We start from the raw sequence: 23,547 nt of genomic DNA on the forward strand, positions 1-23,547 counted from the left end.
CATAATTTCAAATATCCGTCCTTTTTTTTGCTGCTGCTGCTGCGGTTTAAACGACAAAAGTCATTTTTCACTCTGATTATTTTACATTTGGAATAAATAAATAAATATATTTTAGTTTTCTTCCATGGTATTATGCCTAAATTATAGGTTCAGTTTAAGTTAAAAGTAATTCTGGTTAACCATTGAGAAGTTTGCTTCTTTCTTTTTAATGACTACCATATGTAGCCAATGCACTGTCCTGCACTCCTCTTATTTTACCACCAGGGGGCAGTCATGCGCTGGATAATGGACACAACGCTCCTTGGTGTAAAATAAGTCAGTTTTAGTTGCTTTCAAAGTATTTTAGATAAAACAGACACCATGTGCAGTAAATAAAAAAAAAATCATACAGTGAAACAAACAATCATGTCGCCATATTGTGGTTGTTGTTCAAGGGCTGGTGATGGGTACTGTGGGTGTAGGTTATAAAAAACACTATTTCACTCGACTGTGTTTATACCTTTAAAAAGAACCGATGATGATAATGATGAAGTCTAAAATAAGTCAGTTGATCGCATTTTAAGAGAAAAGTATCCCTCTAAATATGCATGGGACTATGAGTCACTCCTGGATGGCTGCCTTTATGTTACCTCAGATCGTGACTCTCTGTGATGAATTCTCGACAATAGGTTGAGGGCAGTCAACAGTGCATTTATGACAGATAATAAATGTGCACTGCCAAACTGAGCCAATTGAAGTGTGCCATTTTGGAATGGAAATAGAAAGAAAAAAGAAGTTCATAGGCAAAAATTGTGATATTGTGTCAACACTTTATTATGCGTCACCACCATGCAAAATCACTGCTATGAACTTGCTCAAAAGTCAAACTAGATATATTTCACACATTTATGATTTTAGATGGGCTCGCCACTTTTACCAAAGTGACTGGATAAAGTTTTATACACACTCACACGAAGCATCAGGGATTTGTATGTGTGTTGGTGTGGAAGTCACAAAAAAATGTGTGAGAGCATTGATGTTAACGGTTGAAACAATGTTAAATGATCAATCAATCCATGATTGAACCTTAATTCATAAACCATTGACAGTAAACACAATTTCTTCAATGCCCGTGCCAGTGTAAACCTTTGAATCTGAGCGATTAGGCTGTCTCTTTGTCACCTCTTTTCCACTTTATTGTAAAACACCTACAGACATTAGAACCGGCCATTTATATCATTACCTATCTGTACATGTTTGCCCTCCCAGCATCCCTTTCAGTAAAATGTAACCTCACTGAAGACATCCAGCATTGTTGCAGGTCTGTTTTGTTGTACGCTACATGCTGCATTGACAGGCAGAATGAACTGCAATAAGAGGTCATCCAGTCAGCTAAGGCAGTGTGCATTATTATCACTGACATATCAGATTAAACAAATATATCCAATGGGCCAGTTCCACCCTGCAGAAAAAAAAAACCTAGACAAGAACAAAATATTTAAAAAAAGAATACAAAAGCAACTCAACAGCAATAGTAAGAAATATATGGAATAGTGTTCAATTTGTTCCTGTAGCCTGGCCAAAGTAATACGTACAAAACAATTAACATCTTTTCATTTCATATCTTCAACTCTAAACTTTATCATCATAAATCAAGTGACAGTGAACACTCAAACCTGGTTCACTTTGTTTGGAAACATCAGACTTTGAAAGGAGGTTTACCACCCTGTGCTAACAGTGTATTTGCTAGACAACTCATATAAAAAGGATAAAAATTAAGAAATAATTACTCCAAATCATGTGTTTTTATGGCACCTGTGGTATAATAGACAGCTCAGTAATTAATCTCTTTACATCAGCTCACAGTATTACCTTAAATATGTGCTTGGATAAAAAATATATCTTTACGTAAATGTACTCTATGGTTGGATTTAGTGAAACTTAAATTCTCCATATCTTCAGTGCTGTGTATTATCGGCCCAGCGTTGTCTCCTCCAGTGTTTTCTACTATTGTTGCTTTTCATATTGCTCACCTGTGAAAAATTAAAAAAAATCAAGTTAAAAACAGCCTGCAGTGAAACTCCTCGACGTAGTAAACTTAAAATGGCACGAAAGGTGTTTTGATATGCCCAGTTGTCAGATTTTTGGAGAATACCACTTACATGTTCTCATATGTGAACATAGTTTGGGAAGAAACCTGGCTGAGCTATTCTTGTTCGAGAGAGCCAAACATAATATCACGAGTATTCCGAAAGCTCAATGGCGCTTTTCCAGGATGTTTGACCACGTATTGTGAGTAAGCTCTTTCTCCAAAAATAAAACAAAGTACACAATGATAAACACTGCGATGATGATCTACGTGTTAAAACAAACACGAGTCAGACATCTGCGGAGGATGTAAAACCAACACTTAAAGAAGGCAAAATGGCTGTAGAATTGCGATGTGGCGTTTTAATTACTGTTTCTATCTGCAAGTTGAATGAATGTGTACATTAAATAATGCTCAATCGTCCAGCAGATGTTCCAGATTTTGGTGAATGTTAAAATGATAAGCTTAATAGAATAGAAGTTGATTTTAAACAGTTCTATAAACTATCAACAACCGACAGCAGCAGTTAACTTACCAGTCCCCTGGACCTCCACAGTCACTGCTGCAGGGTCACCTGAACAGTAGCGTTAAAGATAAACAACAAGGTTAGAACGTACTCTGACAAAAAGTTTTGTAAGGACTCACAATGCACAATCAGTATCAAGCGTCTCCTTTCATTCTGATCTTGGAAAGCTGTAACTCACCATGCATGTTGTGTCTGTCTCCAACTGGAGTTCATCCTCCAGCTGTTGCTCCAGGTTGTTCTCGAAGGCTTCTTCCTCTGCAGAGCTCGCAGGTCTGATATATAACCAACAGCTCAAAATGAAGTAAAAGAATCAAAGACCTAACTGTATGCATAGTTGAAAGAAGTCTCACCTCAGGGACCTTCTACACTAAACTGTTGCATCGTTACTGACTACCAAATAATGTCGAGTATATAATACCAATATATAGAGACACATAGGCCACTTCTTGCATTTTATGATACAATATGTCCTCCCACAGTGTACGTATCTGATGAGTACCTTGGTTTATAAGTGAAGAAAGAATCGGAAGAGGTTGAAGCCAAAAAGTCGGAATCCACGATGCTCTCAGTCTCACTTCCTCCCCCTGTGCAAAAGTAGATTTTAAAACAGCACACAATGATATTCTAGTGAAATACATTCTGATTTAGAATGTTATCAAAATAATATAACTGGCTATGTTGGAATACCTTACCAATGTGACTTTAAAGAAGAGAACCAACATTTAGAGATCATCTTGATTTTCTGGCACAAGATGATAGTTGACTTGTGCCCTGATTAGGCTGCATAAAGTGGTTCAAAAAAAAAAAAAAGTCCATGTGTGATAATCTGCACACACGGACGACTGACCAGATTTACAGGTTTATTCAGTCATCTGTTGCAGATGAAGCAGGAGTTGCCGGTACTTCACCCGTAGTCCCAATGTTGCCTTGTTTATAATACAAACCCATGCAGGGTCATTTTCGCTTAAATTAGAGTTGCTTTTGTTTCTTTTTTTCCCAGTCAGCAGTTTTTGTTCTGGTCTGCGTTCCACCACTGAAACCAGTTTCCCTTTTCTCCAACATGATGTCTCTAATGATGTGACTAATCTTCTTCGCAGTTACTTTCACTGTCATTTCTATTTAGTTGGGTTGTAAACAAATAGTGAGTGTGTTCATGTGACACTAGTTAAAAAAAAAAGATTGCCTTGGTCCAACCAAAATTGTAATGTGTATTTTTTCTTTTTTTTTTCCAAAATTGAGCTTACACTAAAAATAGTGTAAGCGCATATTAATACAGCTCAAGTCAACAGTGTATGGAAGTTTAAATAAAAATGTAAAAATGGCCATACGTTGTGAGACACAGTCTAGATTCTTAGAACTACGAGGCTGTGCGATTCCCCGTCCGGGATTATCTGGCCCCTGTCCTCGGCTGTGCGATTCCCCGTCTGGGATCGGCTGGTTTTCTCTTGCTCCACCTCTTTGTGCCTCCAATAGACGGTTCTCTGTCTGCCACATGTATCACCAAGGCCGACACATCACATCGAAACCTTGTGTGCCTGACATTCGGTGGGCAGTGGTCAACCTTTGTGTTAGCAGCTTGTCCTGGATCTTTAAGACTAGAGGTGCTACTCAAAACAAATATCACCAAAGAGGAAACTAAACTAGCAGTTTCACAAAAATATTTGGCTGAAAATAACACATAACCAAAAACCTGATATAATATAGGAAGACCCCAAGAATAAAACTTATGAGACTGTCTGGGAAAGACTGATATTAAAACCTCCCACCCCCTGGTCCTATTTCCAAATACACTAGTAAGAGCCTCAAGCAAACAAAATACTGTGAAGAGTTTTAGCAGAATGGAAACCAGCCTTAGAAGGGCCTTCTCACGAGAAATGTAATATACCCAAAGCTTCTAAAACAAGCGTCTACAGACTATCAATGCAAAAGTAAAAAGAGAGCCAGTGGTAAGCTGCTAACACAAAGGCTGACAGCTGCCAACTGAACCGATGAAAGTTTAAATATGATGTGTTTGCCTTGCTGATTCGTGTGGCCGACAGAGGACCGGTCCATTGGAGGAGCAGCAGCCAGGCGCAAAGAGGTGGAGCGCGGGAAAACCGACCAATCCCGGACAGGGAACTGCACAGCGTTATAATACCAAGAATATAGACCATGGGTCTTAACACCATATCCTAGTGGTTAAGATTTATAAAGGAGAACCATACAGCTTGGTTAATAAATGTGGCAGAAGCAATGTGTATGGACATTTCTGTTACTCATAGTCAAACTATAGAGTTTTATACATCTGGCCCCTGACATTTTGAAATTCAGACAGCAAACATAAGCTTTTAAAAAATGTTTTTACCTGAATTGAGCTCTTTAACTAGTGAGGACATTGTGTTGGTGATGGAGTCAGCAGCAATGAGCAGGTCATTTCTCAAATTTCTCCTTGGACCTTGACAAATACAACGGAAACAATTCTTTAAAAAAATTGACAAGAAGCCCAGCTTACACACAGCTTCCAACAGGAAACAAAACTTGTGCCACTGTGTTACCCTGAGCGAAGGCCTCCTGAACATCCCCTCCCACGCCCATGAGTGAGTCCTGAGGTGTGTGAGTTGGGGTGGTGCCAGCAGAGTCCGAGTGGATTGGTGTGGGGATCGGCCGGCTAATGGTGTGGCTGGGTGAAGAGCGTGGAGAGCCAGGACCCTGAGTCTGAAGAACACGCAGGCACTTTTAATGACAACTGAGCAAGGAGTCAGTGAGAATAAAATGATTACTAAAGCAAACACCACAAGCTTTGCAACAAACATGAATCACTATTTTACTATTGTGGAGGTTTAGTTCAACGTACAGGCTAATTTAAACTTTGTGAGGAAAAACAAAACGATAAGTCACATTTCACACATGCTAAAAATGTGGAGTAGCAAAGCTACTAAAATAGTTCACACGTACTCCATATGCTGTTAAAATACATTTCCTTCCCTGGAACACATTCCAATGATTCCTACACACCCAACCACAAGCCGATTTGAGTTATTTTTTGCACAAAAAGACGGGTTTTGTACACAAATTGTTCAACCGACAAGAAAAAAAAGTACTTATTGAACACGTGCATCCATGTCACACTTTAGACACTTACAGCCTGTTTCCGTTCTTCTTCCAGCTGAAAAACAGTATTTCACAGCTCATAAAACAGCCACCGCATTCTAAAATCCAGTATGAATTCCTACAAAGACGCGGTAAGCATGAGGTTCCCTCGTGCAAGTTTAATGGATTAATATTGATCCTTTAAAGCAAATTACATTGATATTTTCTCCACCTAAGCAAGTATGGTGAGCTGTTTACGTGGGCTTTAAGGAACCCCCGACAGAAGAAAATTGAAGATATTCACATTAACGGTTTAGGTAATAAATTTCTTTAGGTAATAAATAATCATAAACCCAGAACTGGTGCTTGCAACAACTTCGATGAACAATATTTCAAAGGGATTAACAGCTCAACAATTCAACAGTTTTGTGATGCTGCAGAATATGTGATATTTGCAGTTGTGACAGCAAACGCTGGCATGAATCTGACCAATACGTTATCACAGCACACAAACTGTTTCAGACTAAATATCTCAGTTGGAGCTGTTAAAGACTCTGATTGGGATTCTGCAGAATTACTCTCAATTCTTCACTGCAATGTCTTGCATTTGCTTTTTTGGAGTGATTCCCCAAAGCTGGGAGAAATGATAAATCCAGGAAAATCTATCATCTGGCCATATTGTTCACCACCTGCTTCAGAATTATAATAACAATAATAATAATGATAATAAATACTGTTTTCTTTTTTTTTAATGAGCTATAGTGCAAAGCTACACGTTTTTCAGTGTAAGCATTGCAAGAAGAAAGCTTAAAGCTAAACTAAAACACTATTGCACCAAACAGGAAACAGAATATCTGCTCCTTCAGTGATGATGAAAACGCGTAAACTGTAAACTTCACTGCACTCAGATAAATGAAAGCACATCTGTAGTACCTTGAGAAGCATCATTAACTGCTCCAACTGCACCATGAGTTCCCTGCGACTCTCCTGCAGAGTAGACATTCTTTGTTCAAGCTCATCTTTGCGTTGCCTAACGGAAGAAACACGTTCTGATGAAAACATGATTTCATGGTCGTGCCAACAAAGAAGCACATCTGCAGAAGGCAACACATGTTGTTTGTTTACATTATGCTCATATCGTCTTACAAATGCAGCAGAACCGATTTTTGCATCTGGTGAGTGAATATGACCTGAGAAGTCGTAGCTCAGCGAGCAGGGTGGGGTTCTGCTGACCCTTGTCGGGTGGCGGCTGGGATGCCTCCTCGTGCTGAAGGCGCAGCCGCTGGATTTCCTGCAGGATTTCTCTGTGATCAGTACAAACATACGCAAGCACTACATTACATTGAGTATTTGGCATAACGTCATCAGTTAAATGGAAAAACCTGGAATCTGAATTTTGCCACTATTGTACACATATTGAAAGAACCTCCCTGATGATAATCTGAAAGTGTTTACGCCTATTACAAAAAGTTTGTTTTTTCCACACTAGGGGGCAGCAGAAACATGCTGTGGACATAGTATCACTATGATTATTTACAGAATCACACAGCCTCCTATGAATCTTAAATCATGTTCACCAGCTGCTTTCTTTGCTTATCAATGCTGGAAATGTAATTTACTTTTATGTTTTCTTCTTTTTTTCCGCTAAAGAATCTATATCAATATGAACATATATAAAAAATGAGTTCTTTCTGAGATCTGTTTCAAGATCTTTTTATTCTATAAAAGTGACATTCAACAGATGATAACTGAACAGGCCCAGAGGGGTAGTCAACCCTAACCTGTTCTTGCTCTCCAGCTCTGCAATGAGCTGCCTCTGTTGTTTGTTGGCATCCAGAGAGCAGGGGAGGTCTGTGGGGACCCTCTGGTGTTGAGCCTGCTGATGAAACCAAGCAAGAGGCATCACGTGAGCTGGCTTTACCTCTAGGTGATGTCATCCATTAGGTTATCTCATATCTCACAGGAGGCAACAAAGCAGTTAAGTCACCGGCCATCCATCAAGACCTGATCGGACCATGAACTGCAATACAGCTCTGCTTAAGAATTATCACCACCCTGACAGTTAAAAGGAGTGAAGTAGCAACATATGTTAAATCCTTTTCTCATCAAGGACAGGTTTTTCGGCACTGCCCTCACATTTATGTGCAATAAATGTCTTATATACTGTATATCTCACCGCAGCATCAGCAGCCAGTCTAGCAGCATAGCGGGCAATGAGACTGTGCTCCTCATCTTGATGGTTACTGCTCTCCAGCAAACTGACAAAGAGGAAAATAGAGATGGGAGTCACAACATGACATCCATAAGAAGACAGGACTCTGCACGTACAGAATATGCATAAGAATAGCAAAGAAAGTTTAATTTGTTTTCGAGCGTTTTTTTTAGTTTGTCAAGACACTGTCACATGAGCTAAAGCACAGACACACAAAAGGATGCTAAGCTATTCAAAACCACAAAAAGCATGAATTGATTTGGTTGTATGAAAATGTGGTTAAAAAGGTTAATTGATTTGTATTTGCAAATGTAGGATACAAGCTATGGAAGTGAGGGACCACCATCAAATCATACAAACATACCACTTTTGGCATTTTGATATTAATATGTCAGAGAATATATCATATTTCCAGCTTAATCTTCAGTATTACTTAAAAAATGTTTAGTGACAACATTTCCAGGACCAAACAAACTAAACTCTTTTAACTATGGGTCACATTTTCTTTTATTATTTTCATTCAATGACCAATTTAATACATTAGAGGAGTGGTATATTCAACATCCATGTGTACTCTTGTTATTGCTGCCGAGCGATGATAATGATTTCACAAAGGTCATGGTAACCAGTCTGTAAACCGTCTGACAGCATGCAGCATTAGGGCTGTAACACACTCAGAAGTATTCAAGGTTAGGGCAAAGGCTGTGAGGTGGCGGTTCAGCAGAGCACACTGTTTCCACTGGTGTACAGCAAACACAGCAGCACACCAACTAACCATGTTCTGCGGTTGTTTTGAAGCAGATTCACATAGAGGCCAATGAGAACATGTTCGTCAGCAAGCCTATCAGCAACATCGAGGTTGTACTTCAACCTGAAACGGTGCAGGTTTTCACAAAGTAAAAGAAAACGTCATGTTACAGAGGTGACAACAGAGGGACAGTCGGGGGATGAGAGGGGACGGGAAACTAAAGGAGAAAAGGACATAACAAAAGAGAAGAGGTGGAGAGTGGCAGCTATTCATGGGTGGCTAGAGAGAAACAAGGCCATATTATGTTTGGGAGGAACACGCCTGATGAAGAATAGGAGCACGATTGAAGACATGCCTAGAAAAATAGACACCAAAGCAACACTGTTTACATCTTGCAGTTATCCTCCAGCTTTATCATTAAAATGATCAAAAGTAATTTTACATTATTAAGAATTCAATACCAACAAGATGTGAAAGCATGCACAGTGACCTTGTCCTTTTTGATGCAGCTCCTGTAATTATATAAGCTTTACATCCGCCTCATAAACTAATACAGCAACCATGCCAACCACTATTAATAAGCACTACACAGCCAGAGGAGAGTTAGTCAGTTCAGTATAAGATACAAGTAAAAGATGTTTATCCATTTAAAGATTTTCTAGAAGCCAACAAGCTAATAAGTTGCATAAGCTGATATCTAAAGTGAACATTCAGGTAATAACCAGTGGCCCTGTATGAGAAAACAGTAAGCTAAACATATTCAACATGGCCTCATAATTTAGAAGAAATAGGTTTTGGTTGTTTTTACTACGTGCTACTCAGGTTATAAACAATATTCTATTCTTTTATCTTAAAATAAATGTAAACAATCATGTAACATCACTTGTGTAACAACATTAAAATATATATCTTGACTTTACTTATAAATGTAATATAAATTAGGGCAGGAATACATCGATTTCTGACCCCACTGCTATTTGTATCTTGATTAAAGACTGTGCTGTTGCATTTTGAAGGCCAAACAACAGTATTAACAACAATTATCATTCTTATATACTATAAGAATTAGTTTAAGTTTAGCACTTTCTTTATTTTGGAAATACTAAACAGAAAAGAAATGCTCAAACTTGGCTATTCAATGCATAAAGTTACAGGCATTATATCATGCTAAAATCATACCAAAACAGCTTAATAAAGTGTATTACAAACAGAGAAAGTGACAATGTCTGGAGCTTGTTTCCTCTTATTTTCCACCACACTTGTCTGTGTAAAGTAGTGAGGTTATTGACTTTCAAAGTCAAATAGATGCCTGTATGAAACGGAGAGCTGCCAAAGCGCAGCAAACCTTGCTAAATCAAGCAGCAACTTCCAAGTGCCAAAAACTGAATTCCATGGCCACTTTAATGGCCAACCTCAAAACTGAATCAATCCAAACAGACCGCCCCGTGCTTAAATATCCAATTTTACAGCAAAAACATGTTTACAGCCTGTTATAAAATGGTCAGCTGAAACCAATTAAAGAATGATAATTAGGTATATTCCCGATTCTCTGCTGAGCACATCTCCTGAGAGCCCAGTAATACATCATTTTTGTCAGCCTTTAAAGAACAGAACCGCAATGTCTGATACTCTGGCATATGTAGAGATTGACCTAAAGACTGCCCATCATTCATCGCATTATATATGTGTTTTTCTGTAAGGTGTAATGAAAGGGAACAGTGTTCCCTAAATAAACACCGATACTAAGGTGCAGGTGCAGAGGAGCTCCAGTGTTTTCCACTAGAAAAATCAATCTTTCAAAGAACAACAGTAATAGCAACTGAAAAACAAGTTAATCCCATTTCATCGGAATAAGTAAACCACTATACAAACAATGAGCCTGGGAATTTACTGCTAACACTTGAGCGATAGTTGACAATAAAGATAACATTCAATGACGCTTATATTAGTTTTCCCATTTCTGACATTTCTCTGACACTCAAAACTAATGGCAAACAATTGTCATGAAAAAACCTGAGCGCAACAATGTAAACCAATAGTTTTCTGAGGACCACGAGCACTCGAGTCAGTGCCTTATGATTATCATCTATATTAGTTCACATGCATTTGCAGTAGAGAGGCATTCTCATGTGCACACCTGTGTCACTTACCCTTTCCCTTTCAACAGATGTGGAGCAGCCCCCGTCAGGGGCTTTCTCTGCCCAACATCATTATTCTTGCTGCAAGGCAAGCCATTACCACTCAGCTCAAAAAAGCCACAGAATTTACACAGAAATATTCAAACACACCAATACACACCCTTTGGCAAATAAAGGGAAGAAAATAAAAGACAGTGTGGGTCACAGGGCACATGGCCTTTAGGGAACACAGACTGAAAAGATCTGTTGTGAAATCCAGGGCATCCATTGTTAGCATGGCTGTACTCACTTTTTGGTGGAGTAAGGGTTCCCTGATGTAGGCATGGAGTGGGAGAGTGAGTAGTCATTGGTGAGATTCACAGGTCTCGGTGGCCTGGATGGGAGATAAATGTAATTCTTAAGTCAAACTGACGGCAACTTTGCACTTTAAAGAGTAAAATAAAGTGGGTGATTCCTCTGTGCTTCATTCTTTGAGTGTTGTGCATTTCCTTCAACTGTATAATATGATATTACACTTCATTCAATTATGTATCTATCATTATATGGCAATATATGCGATTAGTTGTGTGTCATGAATGAAAACATGCAAGGATGAAAGAACAAATCAGTGAATTGACAAACACAGCGTGTGTTAAGACAGTTTACAACGGTGACTGTTGGTAAATGACTTGACAACACAGGATTTAAATCTACAGTGAAATGTTGAGTAATTAAAACTAACTCACCACGTGTCTCTATTTTGAGGAAGGTAAAAAACAAGGAAAGAAATACTTTATTACAGTCGGCACGGTAGTATAAAACAAGATTACACAAAAGGACATTTACGGTAAAAGGATTTAAAATGTAAAACATATTTTTAAAAAAAAATATGTCAATATGTTTCCCTGTAAGGGAAGAAGTACAAATTAATGACGCAGATATTCCCTTTCATAAATATAGTAGTATGTTCTTTCAACTCCTTTTTCTTTAAAGTTCTCTTTTACAATAGGAAGGTGGTGTAGTTTATATGGTCCAACTAATGCAAACTGAGGGACTGAGAGGTTATTACCCTCTGGTGTAAAGTTTTTCCATTGTAATGTTAAAGAACTTTTACATGAACAAAAACATTACGTCACACATTGAAGGACAGAGACAAACCAACAAGCATAATATGAGCCAATGTTAAAGTTTTTAAGAGTCTTTGTAAAAAATATGTTTATTTGTTTAAACCAAATATTAAAACCAAATATATGCAAATATGGTATTTTTGTGCTAAATTGGATCCAGTTGAAGCTGTTAAATTGCTGTAAAAGACAGGATTATTAATAGTAAAGAAATGTGTAAAACTACATGAAACATTAGGCCTTACATTGGCACTACCAAGTTTCTAAGACAGTCTATGCATCCATTAGGTATTTTTTTGTTTACCACAAAAACAAAAGGCAAGTCTATGAAAAATATAGCAGCTTTGTCACGGATTACCATCATCCCCAAGGCTATAATTACACCTCATTGATCAGTTGACCTGAGAGATTGATTGGAATCACTTCAGACTTTGAGTCGGCTTCAGCATCATTAGCAGCTGAGGGACAATAGCTGAAGATGAAGACAACTCATTGACTGTGCTACCGAACCTTCAGTTTCATCATTGAAAGGTAAAAAAGATGGAAGATGAACTTACACAATATGAGCTAGGTTGAGAGGTTTCTCTGGCATTTCGGGAAACATGGGGTGAAGGGGCTCTCTGCTGGATGCACAGCTCAGTGACTTACTGAGGACATGGGACAACTTCTTAGCAGGGGATTTCTAGGTGAAATGTAAAAGTGAGATGCCAAATGTTAGGACACTTAGCATCTTGGCAAAATACATGAAATCAATACGGTAATGCTGTCACTAGCATCGAACATTAAGCATCCTTACATGGTGAAGCAGAACAAAAATAGCCACATTGACTGGTCCAGTGCAGACACACCTCTCTTAGCCTGCACCTCCCCTCCCCCTCCTCCCCTTTTCCTTTCCTTACCCATGACGTATACTCCTTCATTTGGTGCTGGTTGCTATGGGAACCGCTGGCATGCCCCCTCCAGAAGCAGTCCTGACAGAGCTGGTAATTATGACATTGCTGGCAGCGGTAGCGGAAGCCCATCATACTCTCAGTATGGCAGTAGGAGCACTCGACCGGGTGAAAGACTGCAGGGAGGAGGGGAGGGGCCAGACACACATACACACACATGCACATGGGTGCACAAACACACGTACAAACAGATGTGACTGTAAACACAGATATTCTGCACATTGCAGTGAGGAGAGGATGCATTTCAATTAATTGTAGGGACAGATGTGCTGAGACACTGAGCGCGCTCTGTTGACAACACTCCTCTTACGTTACACAGAGAGGAGAGCTGAATGAGCTGTATATGTGTGTGCACATGTCACGGTGTTTGTTCTGCTCACATGGAGGTTGCCTGTGACGATGACGGCATCGCAGATACACACAAGCATGCGCACTCGTAAACATTGGGTAAGGTCCCCGCAGTTCATCTTCACCGCTGGTGCGCGTGTGCATTTTTCATGGTGTGTATGTTTGCTTGACTAATTGTGTGATTATGATGCAAAGCTGAACTTTACATCCTCCCAGGCCCGCGAGCTTTCCCATTAAATATTCTGTGTGTTGTCTTACCGTTCTCCACGTTAGCGAGCCGATGCATGAGCGGCAACCACACCAAACACTGAGGGGGCGGGTCGGACATCAACGTATCGAGGAATGTGTTGAGGGAGACCTTTTTCTATTGACGTTCGGTGCAGAGAAGAGTGAAATTCACGCAAAACATCAATGCTAAAACAGTCACTGATATTATACGCTTTGGTTAATGAACCCCTACCTGCTGTGCAAAGCATGTTCGTGCAGCTTGTTCGGTGTAACCAAAAGAAGGTCCCTCAAAAACCGCCATAGGTAATTTGAGAACCTCCCGTAGAAACTGGTCAAACTGTGCGTGTACCATTATTCCAGAGGAATCTGATATATGTGAAAAGATATCTGGAAACAACGAGGAGAGACATAATACAAATTAATCAAACTAATTGTCAGTTGCCACCACAGTTGGTTAATTACAAAATTACACAACGCAATTATCCCACTTGTTTGGGAAAACAAATCAAAATAAAGCAGCTATAATAATCAGTTGTAACAATACACCAGCCCTCCTCTTTTTCTCTCGCAAGCTGCTACTCCCACAGATTTTGTAGCTTATGTAATAAACCCTATCCTTCAAATAACAAATAATGACTTCTGTTGGCCATGAGGAACCAGGCCAGTAGTGCTGCTTTCTCAGAAAAAAACACACTAAGCAGACAGAGATATCGAAAACACAGACAGCAATAAGTCTGTATTATAAATTGTAACACATTACATTACTTAGTAAATCACTTAGACTAGAAACTGTGAAGTTTATTAAGGCAATGTGCTGATTTATTACAAAGAAGATTTGTGTATTTTATTGTGTAATTTCTCACAATCAAAAGTAGGACAAAGATTAGTTAAATTTCTTACATCTTAATTTATCCAGAATTTTCCCTCCGCAGATGGTTGCCAGGGCAATCTTTATAGCAAAAATAGACATTTTGCCATGGCCCTCCCTGAAATAGCAATAAACAACAACAACAAAAGGAGTTAAATTATGATCATAGATTCTTTTAAATTGACCAGTTGCATGAGGACAAGTATATATATAATCTTTTAAATTCACATTTCCATTAGAATGATCATCAGATTTAAGGAGCATTGAGCTTGGCTTTTCTTTTCACAAAGAAACATTTACTGTACTTCTGCCTATTGTGATATTATTGAAGGAAATAGTCTATTTTTCCTCCTCTTTAGGAACATTCCCCGTTCACATTTCAAGCTTCATTAGCTCACGTCAAAACCTCCTATGTGCAAGTACACTAACAGTCGCTGACTGTCATGTAACATGTTACTCACGGGTCGTAGGCTGCCAGCAGGAAGTTGAGCAGCAGGCTGATGGACTGTTCCACGTTGATCTGATGGGTGGTGGGCATGCGCTTGTTCAGCTGGTAAAAGACAGTGGACAGTACCACTTCAAGACGAGCCACAGAGAGCTCAGTGTTGAGGTCTACGGTGTTGAGGCCATTTTCTCGGAAAGCCTCTATGACATTCCAAATGTCTACCAAATGCACTGGAAGCAGGGAAAACACGACATGAGCATTTTGTTGGGTGACAACGGTGAGTGAAGTGTTTTAGTTAAACGTACTCTGCCTCAGACTCACAGTTGCATTTCTTCTGCACAAATCGAAGTTTGCAGGCTGTTCTGTACGTTGACAACCGTATGGAATCCAAATCTTGAGCCCCTGAGGAACATTTACTCATTGATTAACACTGAAAATGTGAGCTGATAGGAAATCTGGAAACCCCAAATAGTTGAACTCATTAAAAACAGACCTTTGTGTGTATATCCCTTTAAGACCTAAAGGGTTCACCTGCTTGTACCTATCTTCAATCAGAGATCACTGTTTTCAAGATCCATGACCAAGGACAATCATTTCTCAGACAATTTCTAAATTCTCAGTTCTCAGATACTTTTTATTTCATGCTTGTATTTGCTTCACTAGTTAATGATGAAAAGTTCTCATAACTGTGAACAATTCAAACAATGTATCTGTTTATTTTTATTCTCATTTTTTTAAATACACTGGTATAATGTGTCATAAATAACTATGTAAGTATTAAATAAATGCACACATGAATAATGCAGACACCAAATATAATGGTGTAAGCATAAACTGATGAAACAACCAAATACCACACATGAATAAGTACATATCTGCTTAGTTTCTTTTCATGTTCTTTTAACTTATTCCAAAAGTTTCTGATTCAAGTCTTAATTACGCAATCATATTTTGTGTCATGACTTTGTCATGTATATATGCTCTTTTCTGAGGACGTTTAATTTAGCATCGTTTCTCGTGTGAACATGATGCAAAGTCATTATTTCTCTAAACTTGCTATAACTGGGTATCTAAAAGGTTGTCTCAAAGTATGGAAGACCTGTCTGGGTCGTAACCTCACTCTCAATAAATATCAGATAGGTTTAACTTTTACGGAACAGGTAAAGTTAACAGATGGAGGAAACGTGGGCTTCCGTGATTATGAAGTATTAGATGGCAATTAATTGCTATACAAATAACTGTAACTAATGATTTATCTAATGTAATTTAAATCAGCCCAAAAGGAATTAGAGCTAAATATCAGAAAAGATTAGAGGAACATAAAGAAAACAACATCATCAGTCTGTGAATCAGATCTATCAAATTGTGGAAAATATTGTGGAAAAACGACCCTTCTTTTAGTTTCACCAAGTTCTTTGGATACTTGTGAAAGAAGACCCTGATTTTGTCAAATATTTCTGATAATACACTTATTTAGACTAGATGAAAATACAATAAACTCTAGTTATAATAAACCCTTCTGGGAAAAGAAAATATGTAAAATATCAGTTTGTTCTAAGTTGCAAATAGGTTGCATTTAAAAAAAAAACCTGTAAGCGTGCCTCCTTCATACTGTGTGAGTGACACAGCTCTGTGTGTCAGCATTTAAAATCAGTCAAGTTGGCATTAGTGGGGACACTTGATCTCCATGATATTTGCTTTACATGAAACTTATAAAGAAGAATTTGTCACTTTTATGGTCAGTGAGTGAAACAGTCAGCATACATCACAGTGAGCTGTGGCCCTGAACACTTACTCATCTCGACATACAGTTGCCTTCTATCTGCCATGTTGTCAACCCTCTGCCCGCAGTCTTCAATCATTCTGATCAAGAGGAGAGAAAATAATGTCAGTGCTTGCAAGCCTCAGCATTTAGTTTCAATTATGACATTGTTCAGTCACAGAGTAGGCTCCTTCTGATGCTTCCAGTTTTATTGTGAACAAATTAACTGCTAAACTTCCCCGTATTCCCCAGAGGTTTTACAGAGTCTTTGCTAATGTTCTGTGTATGATTCATCTTTCAAATACTCACCATTACGTCAGTTTGAAAAGATAAAACTCACCGTGTACTCATTGTATCATTTTATTGTAATACATTATTAGAAGCAAAACCTGATTCCAGTGTTGCTCAGCTAATCTGTCATTTTAATTGTAACGATGACAGTTTTCTTCAAACAGAGGCGACCTTTAATCCCTTTAAATGAAGTTTAGACAGAGTAGACAAAAGCAGAATCTCAACTTAAAGGGGAACTCCGGTATTTTTAAACCTCGACCTTATTTCTGGCATGAAATACGTTTATTGTTCATTAATTCGTCTTAAAGTATTGGTGAAATAAAGACAGATAATGCCTTATTTAGAGAGTTATCTAAATAGCTTCCGACGGATGCAGACTTTCGCCAAACTGTTCTCTGTGAGTAGATAAACGGCAGAAATAAGGTCTAGGTTTAACAATACCGGAGTTCCCCTTTAAGGCTGCAAGGCCCACACAAAAAGTCAGTAACCGCCACCAGCTGATGATCAATGAGACACCGCATAAAAATTGGTCTTCTTCTATCACTGTGTAGATCTCTAAATATTCTAAATAGCACAATTATTACCATCACTCTAATTAAACTCTGACAGACAGCTTTTGTCAATGCGCTATTGACACATATATTACTTTCTGCATAAAATGTTACCCAACAAATTGATATAATTAAGTGATTACATACACTTTGGTCTTGGCTAACACATATTGTATGAAATATGGATTTAGCCCCAGATGTTACTTTAAGGCCTTGAGTTTGGCATATTTGGACAAGAAGGTGTAAATTCTGAGAGCACTATTCACACTAATCCAGTAGGACATTGCAGCTCACAAGGTAGCCACTCCCTAATGGGCGCCAAATTTGCAAAAGGAGTTTTGTGCTGTATGGAAGAACGCTTGTGAAAAAATTACTGAGCACCTGAGTACATAAACTAGGTCTGCAGAAGACTGACACTATAATATTTTTCAACTAAAATAAATATTCTAAGCGTTGTTGAAATTAATCATTCTGAGTGATTAAGAGTGCACCTGGATAGAAAATATTAAAAATTTTAAAAATAGAAAAAGCACCTTTAACTGAAAAATTAATGCCAAGCTATTTGGTTCAATGCATCAAAACATAAGAGGAATCCCTCTAGCTGATGGACAGGCATTAATGCTCACCTCCTCATGAGTGAGACTCTTTTCTCTGTCACAACCCTTTCTTCTCTGTGATGTTGGTGAGATCAGTTCAAAGGACGTAGCTGAAAAAGTAGAATTATACTCTGTAACCTGTCTACAGAGGGAGAGGACTGCAGAAGTGCACCTGCTCTTTGTAGCAAACTCTCTGTGGGATAGTGAGGAGACTGGTGCTAGGAGAGAAAAATGTTCATCCACAATGTTGCTCTCACTGCAGGGAAAGATGCACAGGTGGCCACTTTGTTTATCTTAATCTGTGTCCATCTTATGGGACGCTCCTGTTAGATAAATCAACTCTCTCACTCCTCCAGTTCATTGTGTTTATTTTTGCAACAAAATCTTCCTTTTTGACTGTATTTTCCTTTCCTTTACTAATCTTGATGTGTGCATGCAACTCCTACATTCCCTTCACCTGCAATAAACTCTGTGGTTTGTGCAGTGAGTAATCTTTGCACATTGTGTTTTAAAAAATATATAAATTAAGGTATCCGAGAACCCCTAAATGTCAGTGAAATGTGTTTGTTCAGACAGACTTCTGTTATAAATTTGTCTTGGATATGAGGAAAGCATGATGGGACCTGTCATTCCTACCAAAATCTCATAAAGAAAGTGTTTATTGAGTTCATTGAGACTGTTTTTTCACAGCGTTCTTTTTGCAACAATGGAGGAGCCCCTCAATTCAATTCAAATATCAATTCAGTTCTATTCATATAGCACCAAATCACAACAAATGTCACCTCAAAGCACTTCAAATATACAATCCAAAGGAACAATGCAGGTTTAAAGAACTTCCTTATCAACTTCACTTTTTAGGTCCAGCGGCTATCTCCATCATTAATATGCATACTTAGCTGGATACACCACCAAGAGAGCAAAAAGCACACCATTTGCTGCATTCCTACCACATCTGGTCTTGTGTTTTTGTGTTTGTAAAGGCAACAGAAAGGCAGCTAAGTTAGTCCTTGAATAGGGCAGCAAAACACCAGTGTTTTGAGTATAATTGGAGTATAACTGGCTGGTGTTGGAAGTGCAGACTTTGCCAAAAAGGGGACTAAAAGGGGCCCACACCTTACTCTGCTCCAGTGCCCTACAACAGATTATTCAGGCCCTGCTACTTACATGCTAACCTCACTAGATTAGGGACAAGAACAACTTGAATCTATCACACTACAGTGGTTATCAGAAATGCATGCTTAAAAAAAGAAAAAAAACTTAAGTTAGACAAAGACAATTCTTTGAAAGGGGCAGAGCTGCAGAAAGAATGCTCACATTATGCTTCACTGCACACTGTCCGAGGCAATCTAATACACCTAGTCATGTGGTTTGTTGCTATGGCAGCAAAGATCCCAGCCGCTCCGCTCCAATCGTAAAGACACACACACACACTCTCTCTCTCTCTCTCTCTCACACACACACATGCACACACACATAACACCTCCCACTGCATACAAGCAAAGTTTGAAGAGAAAAGTTCTTTCACTAGTAAATATCTTTTATGAGATAACGTTCAGTGGACTGATAGCTGGGAGCACAGCTGCACTTCTTGGGCGAGCTGTGCTCAAAAAACACTTTTACTGCAAGACGACCGTTCAAGCATGCCATTTTAAATCACGCTGACAGTAATTGATAGACCCAGATATTGTGCTGCAAAAACCCACAGTGCAGAAAAAAGTTCACCTGTTGTTAGAAAGTAAACAGGGGCACATTTTTTTTTCTATTGCTGCAATAATTCTTGCCAGTCATTCAAGAAATCCAGGAGGGACAAGGAATGAGATTGAGGTGAATACACTGACGGGAAATAAAAAAAATTAAATGCAGTATTTCAGTAAATTACTTCATAGCATAGCCATAGCCGGTAGGACACACAGCAGGAAAAGCTAAGGATCAGTTGTCCTAATACAGCAGAGCAAAGCATTCACTGAAAAGCAAAAGTCATCTGCTTTTTATTGTATATTTTATGTAAGGATGATTACATTTGTGCAATAGCACAAATAATAAATGGGCTTCACATCAGTTACAAAGCAATGATGAATGCAGCCACAACGGTAAATAGCAGTTTTAGATGCACAGCAATGTCAGACTACTGCAGGCAGCTACTAGTCCAATGTCATCTTCAAAGTAATGGATATTCCGGCCCATTTATCACTTACACAGTGAATGAACGTGAAAGTGCACAAACATATACAGATAACCATTGATATCCTCTCCCATATTACAGCCAAACACATCCTGAGTGCCAGCTATGTGACCTTCGCCCTCCTGTTTTACAGTCTTGGAAATAACTGAGGTGGATACAATCTATTGGAAGAGCTATATTAAACCAGCAAAGCCAATACAACTTGTGCGTCTGCAAGGGGAAAAATATAATCAGCGTACCTTTCATAAAGCACCATGTTCGCATTCCTTTCCCTTAGCTGAGCTGTGTTATTAAAAAGCCAAGTCGTCCATCGTGATACAGCCGCCCAAAAAACGAACTTCCTTTAAAACAAGAAAGCAGCACAACAAAATCTACCTGTGTGGACGCGCCTAACAGAAGATATCTGAAATTAGAAGCTGTAAGCCAGGATACAGTCTGTGCTGCCTCTATCTTTAACTACAAATGAGAAGGCCCCACATTCTTGAACAGCTTTGCTAGCTCTCTAGTTGCAGACCCCAAACCTCACTCCTGGCGTCTACCCAGCAAACATTACTCTTTCTCTGTGGCACTGTCACAGTATGTCAGTATTGGACAAAAAAATACCCTTAAAAGAACAAGTTAACTCATGCCATCATGAGTACAGAGGGACTGGTAGGGCTAAGCACTGCCAAGGGTCACACTGGAATGAGTCACACAGCACTTTGTGCTGGCCAAATATCAGACTGAAAACTAGGGGAAAAAGCCATATTTGTCCAATATTTACATTTTTGATTCTATTTCTTTATCAGCTCAGTAAAAAACATAGAGGTCAGTGCTCTTGATTTATGTCCTCCGCAATGAACTTGGCACAACATATCCAAACACGAGCACTTACTTGAGTTACAGTCCAATCTGTCTGACTGGCTCGGGACAGTTCAACGCAGCTGTTACCACTGACTGACCAGAGTTATTTTTACATCACAAGACTGTAAACTACACACTGGCGACCATAGTCTGACAGGAAAAAACAAAGCTGCGTGACAGGCTTAAGGTTAATTTACTGCTGTAGTAAAGACTATGCAGATAGCGAAACAAGTTTTCTCTGCCTGCCTGGTGCCAGCTAGTGATGTCTTTTGGAGGTCCCTCCGCTTGTTGTCGCCTGCTGATCATCACCATGGTTTCAGCAGCAAAAAGGCAAAAACTTTTGGACCCTGAGAGCAGCTACAAATTTATGGTTGCCGGTGCCAGTGATGTAGTTTACCACACTGTTATTGAGCCTGCTTTTACTAAGAGAAGCAAACTGTGAGAAGTCACAAAGATAGGAGAGATGCTTGTTAGAATGATGTACAGTGCGGCATATTTGCTTGTCCAATTATGATGTGATGCCATATCCATCATGTTAATCGGCATTTAAACCTCAAGCTTGAAAGATGTACTACTGTGGATGGACTGAGTCACGTTGCCCCGTGTTGTTTAAGAAGGCAGACTCAAATCTACCACATCAGTGCACACATGAGTAAAAGGACAGCAGGATCGGCAACAGGCACCTGGAACATGCTCTGCTCATGTATCACCTGTCAGGCTACAGACACCTGTGCGGACGTAAGACAAAGGTCTCACTATTACAGATAAATCTACCTGCACCCACAATCCCCGTTTCTACGTGTTTAATCAGGCAAATCTACGTTTTATCGCCAAAAACTTGACAAACTCATTTCAGCCGTAGTAGCAAAGTAGGTTAAGGTCGCTCCTCTTGCTGCCTGTCAGCCTCCAGCGGGTGCAGCAGCGCACTTGCACAAGACTTACCAGAATTTATTTCGAGGCATGTCATGCAACATCACTGTTTTCCAGCCAGGAATGCGTCGTGTCCTGTGGTGCAGTCAGGGTTTCTTTGGTGTAGGGTGCTGCATCACTGCACGAAGCGGCCGTTCTTGCGCCGCTCTCCCTCAAAGCTTCTGTTGTGGAAATGTGCGCGCAGCTCACTGGCTGAGCAGAACAAGGCAGCGTCTGCCTCCAATATGTGGCCTCCGCGGTGACGTAATGCGGAATCTCTTCACATGCGCCAGTGTGCCTGCACACTGTTAAAGTTTGATGCCAAAAGGAGAAAAAACGACGAAAAAAGAAAAAAGAAAGATAAACAGATTCAAACAGATATGCGTACGAATATTCACAAATGAGTCCAAACACACGCAACAATTTCTCCACATATATGTGACCATTTCGCAGCTTCAGCTTGTGTCATCTTTGGATGACGTCATAGAAAAAATATTATGTTAAAATGAAAAACTGCAAAAGTTATCAAATGATTTAGCCTACATTTGAACATATTACAAGTGTCACTGTATGATAATACTTGCAACACATGCCTTGTTCGAGAACTTTTCTGAATATGGACTCAATAAGGATCAGCATTTACTCCAAAAATGTCAACGATAAACAGTTTTTTTTCCCCTAAAAAAAAACATAATTAGATTGCGGCAATTTTGCAGTAACTAACTGCATGACAGTGTCGCCATTTTTTAGGTTCCATGAGGTCTTGAACATGAGAAGGCGTGGTATGATAAATATTTCCAAGGCTGTCAAAACTAATTCCTGTCACATGGGTCCCTGCAGTACAAAGTGTTTGTGGGATATTTGCCTGCAGAGATAACTTTAAAATGTAGTAGCCTACTGAATTGCTCTAGAATAATGCATGTAGGTATACAAGCATTGATTGGGATTAAACAAAACAACCCAAAAAAACATGTAACACAATCTAAATATTTTTAGATAACTTTTTTTCTTAGAAATACCATGACATGAGATTTCAATGCCAATAATCTACATTTTGAATACTCATAATCTTACTTTTGGTCAAATCAAGTTGCCTTCACAGGGAATAAATAATGCAATATCTAGAAATAAAAAGATTTAAGACTCAATTAACAAAACTGGCAATCTGTGGAGAAACTTAAAGTGATATACTGTTGAATGAATTGTAATCAAGAGGTCTTCGAGAAAGTAACATAACCTAACTCCATATAAGACAATTGTAATAACTCTGATCACAGAGTACTTACAATCCACTCTACGGAAGCCTGTTGGCTTGCATATGGTTACAAGTCTTTACACATTTTTAAAGCCTAAACTTTGTAAAATAATCTAATAAAAGATCCATCTAAATCTAATCCTGTTTATGTTAGAAATTGAATTGACATTTTCTCTCGTGTGTTGTATTCCTCTTTTCCTCTTGGAGCCCCACACTGTGGAGCTCTGCCTTTACAACTTAGACACACAAAGTCACGTGTCTTTGCAATGATTGTCCACGTTAAAGCTTTTGGAAAAGTCTGATACTGTTATTTTTTTTTAATCTTATTTTGCATCTTTTTTTAAAATACTTACTAACATATTGGATGCACTGTGTATTCGATTTTACATTATAGTACTCACTTCCTCTGCTCACATTTGACCTCATGCACATGTTGCACTTTTTTATTCTCTATG

General features: G+C 38.9%; 1 protein-coding gene across 2 annotated transcripts; it reads right to left on the bottom strand.

Moving 5' to 3' along the window:
- Window positions 1–798: 798 nt before the first annotated feature.
- dtna (dystrobrevin, alpha) lies at window positions 799–20,410 on the bottom strand. 2 transcript variants are annotated; one of them, XM_072364558.1, is made up of 23 exons: window positions 20,325–20,410; window positions 16,499–16,566; window positions 15,025–15,105; window positions 14,720–14,933; window positions 14,291–14,376; window positions 13,623–13,777; window positions 13,421–13,526; window positions 12,764–12,930; window positions 12,422–12,546; window positions 11,051–11,134; window positions 10,774–10,842; window positions 8,651–8,746; window positions 7,840–7,921; window positions 7,445–7,542; window positions 6,854–6,967; window positions 6,597–6,693; window positions 5,716–5,739; window positions 5,129–5,288; window positions 4,939–5,028; window positions 3,094–3,178; window positions 2,773–2,866; window positions 2,604–2,642; window positions 799–2,012 (listed from the first exon to the last, which is right to left on the bottom strand). In XM_072364558.1, the coding sequence occupies exons 1-22, from the start codon at window positions 20,339–20,341 to the stop codon at window positions 2,625–2,627; spliced, it is 2,130 nt and encodes a 709-aa protein (XP_072220659.1). In that variant the 5' UTR covers window positions 20,342–20,410; the 3' UTR covers window positions 799–2,012; window positions 2,604–2,624. The 2 variants fall into 2 exon arrangements, with proteins under 2 accessions (XP_072220659.1, XP_072220660.1); XM_072364559.1 differs by lacking the exon at window positions 5,716–5,739.
- Between the last annotated feature and the right edge of the window lie 3,137 nt (window positions 20,411–23,547).

This window comes from Leuresthes tenuis, unplaced genomic scaffold (genome assembly GCF_036924035.1).
Source record: "Leuresthes tenuis unplaced genomic scaffold, fLeuTen1.0.hap1 SCAF_14, whole genome shotgun sequence".
NCBI lineage: Eukaryota > Metazoa > Chordata > Actinopteri > Atheriniformes > Atherinopsidae > Leuresthes > Leuresthes tenuis.

Bases quoted from the DNA above. Each gene is read 5' to 3' on its own strand.
- dtna (XM_072364558.1), bottom strand. The intron at 15,106-16,498 runs GTAAGTGTTCAG...AATGTTCCTCAG, and splicing joins GCAACTGTATGTCGAGATGA to GGGCTCAAGATTTGGATTCC. The intron at 5,029-5,128 runs GTAACACAGTGG...GTATTTGTCAAG, and splicing joins TCAGGAGGCCTTCGCTCAGG to GTCCAAGGAGAAATTTGAGA.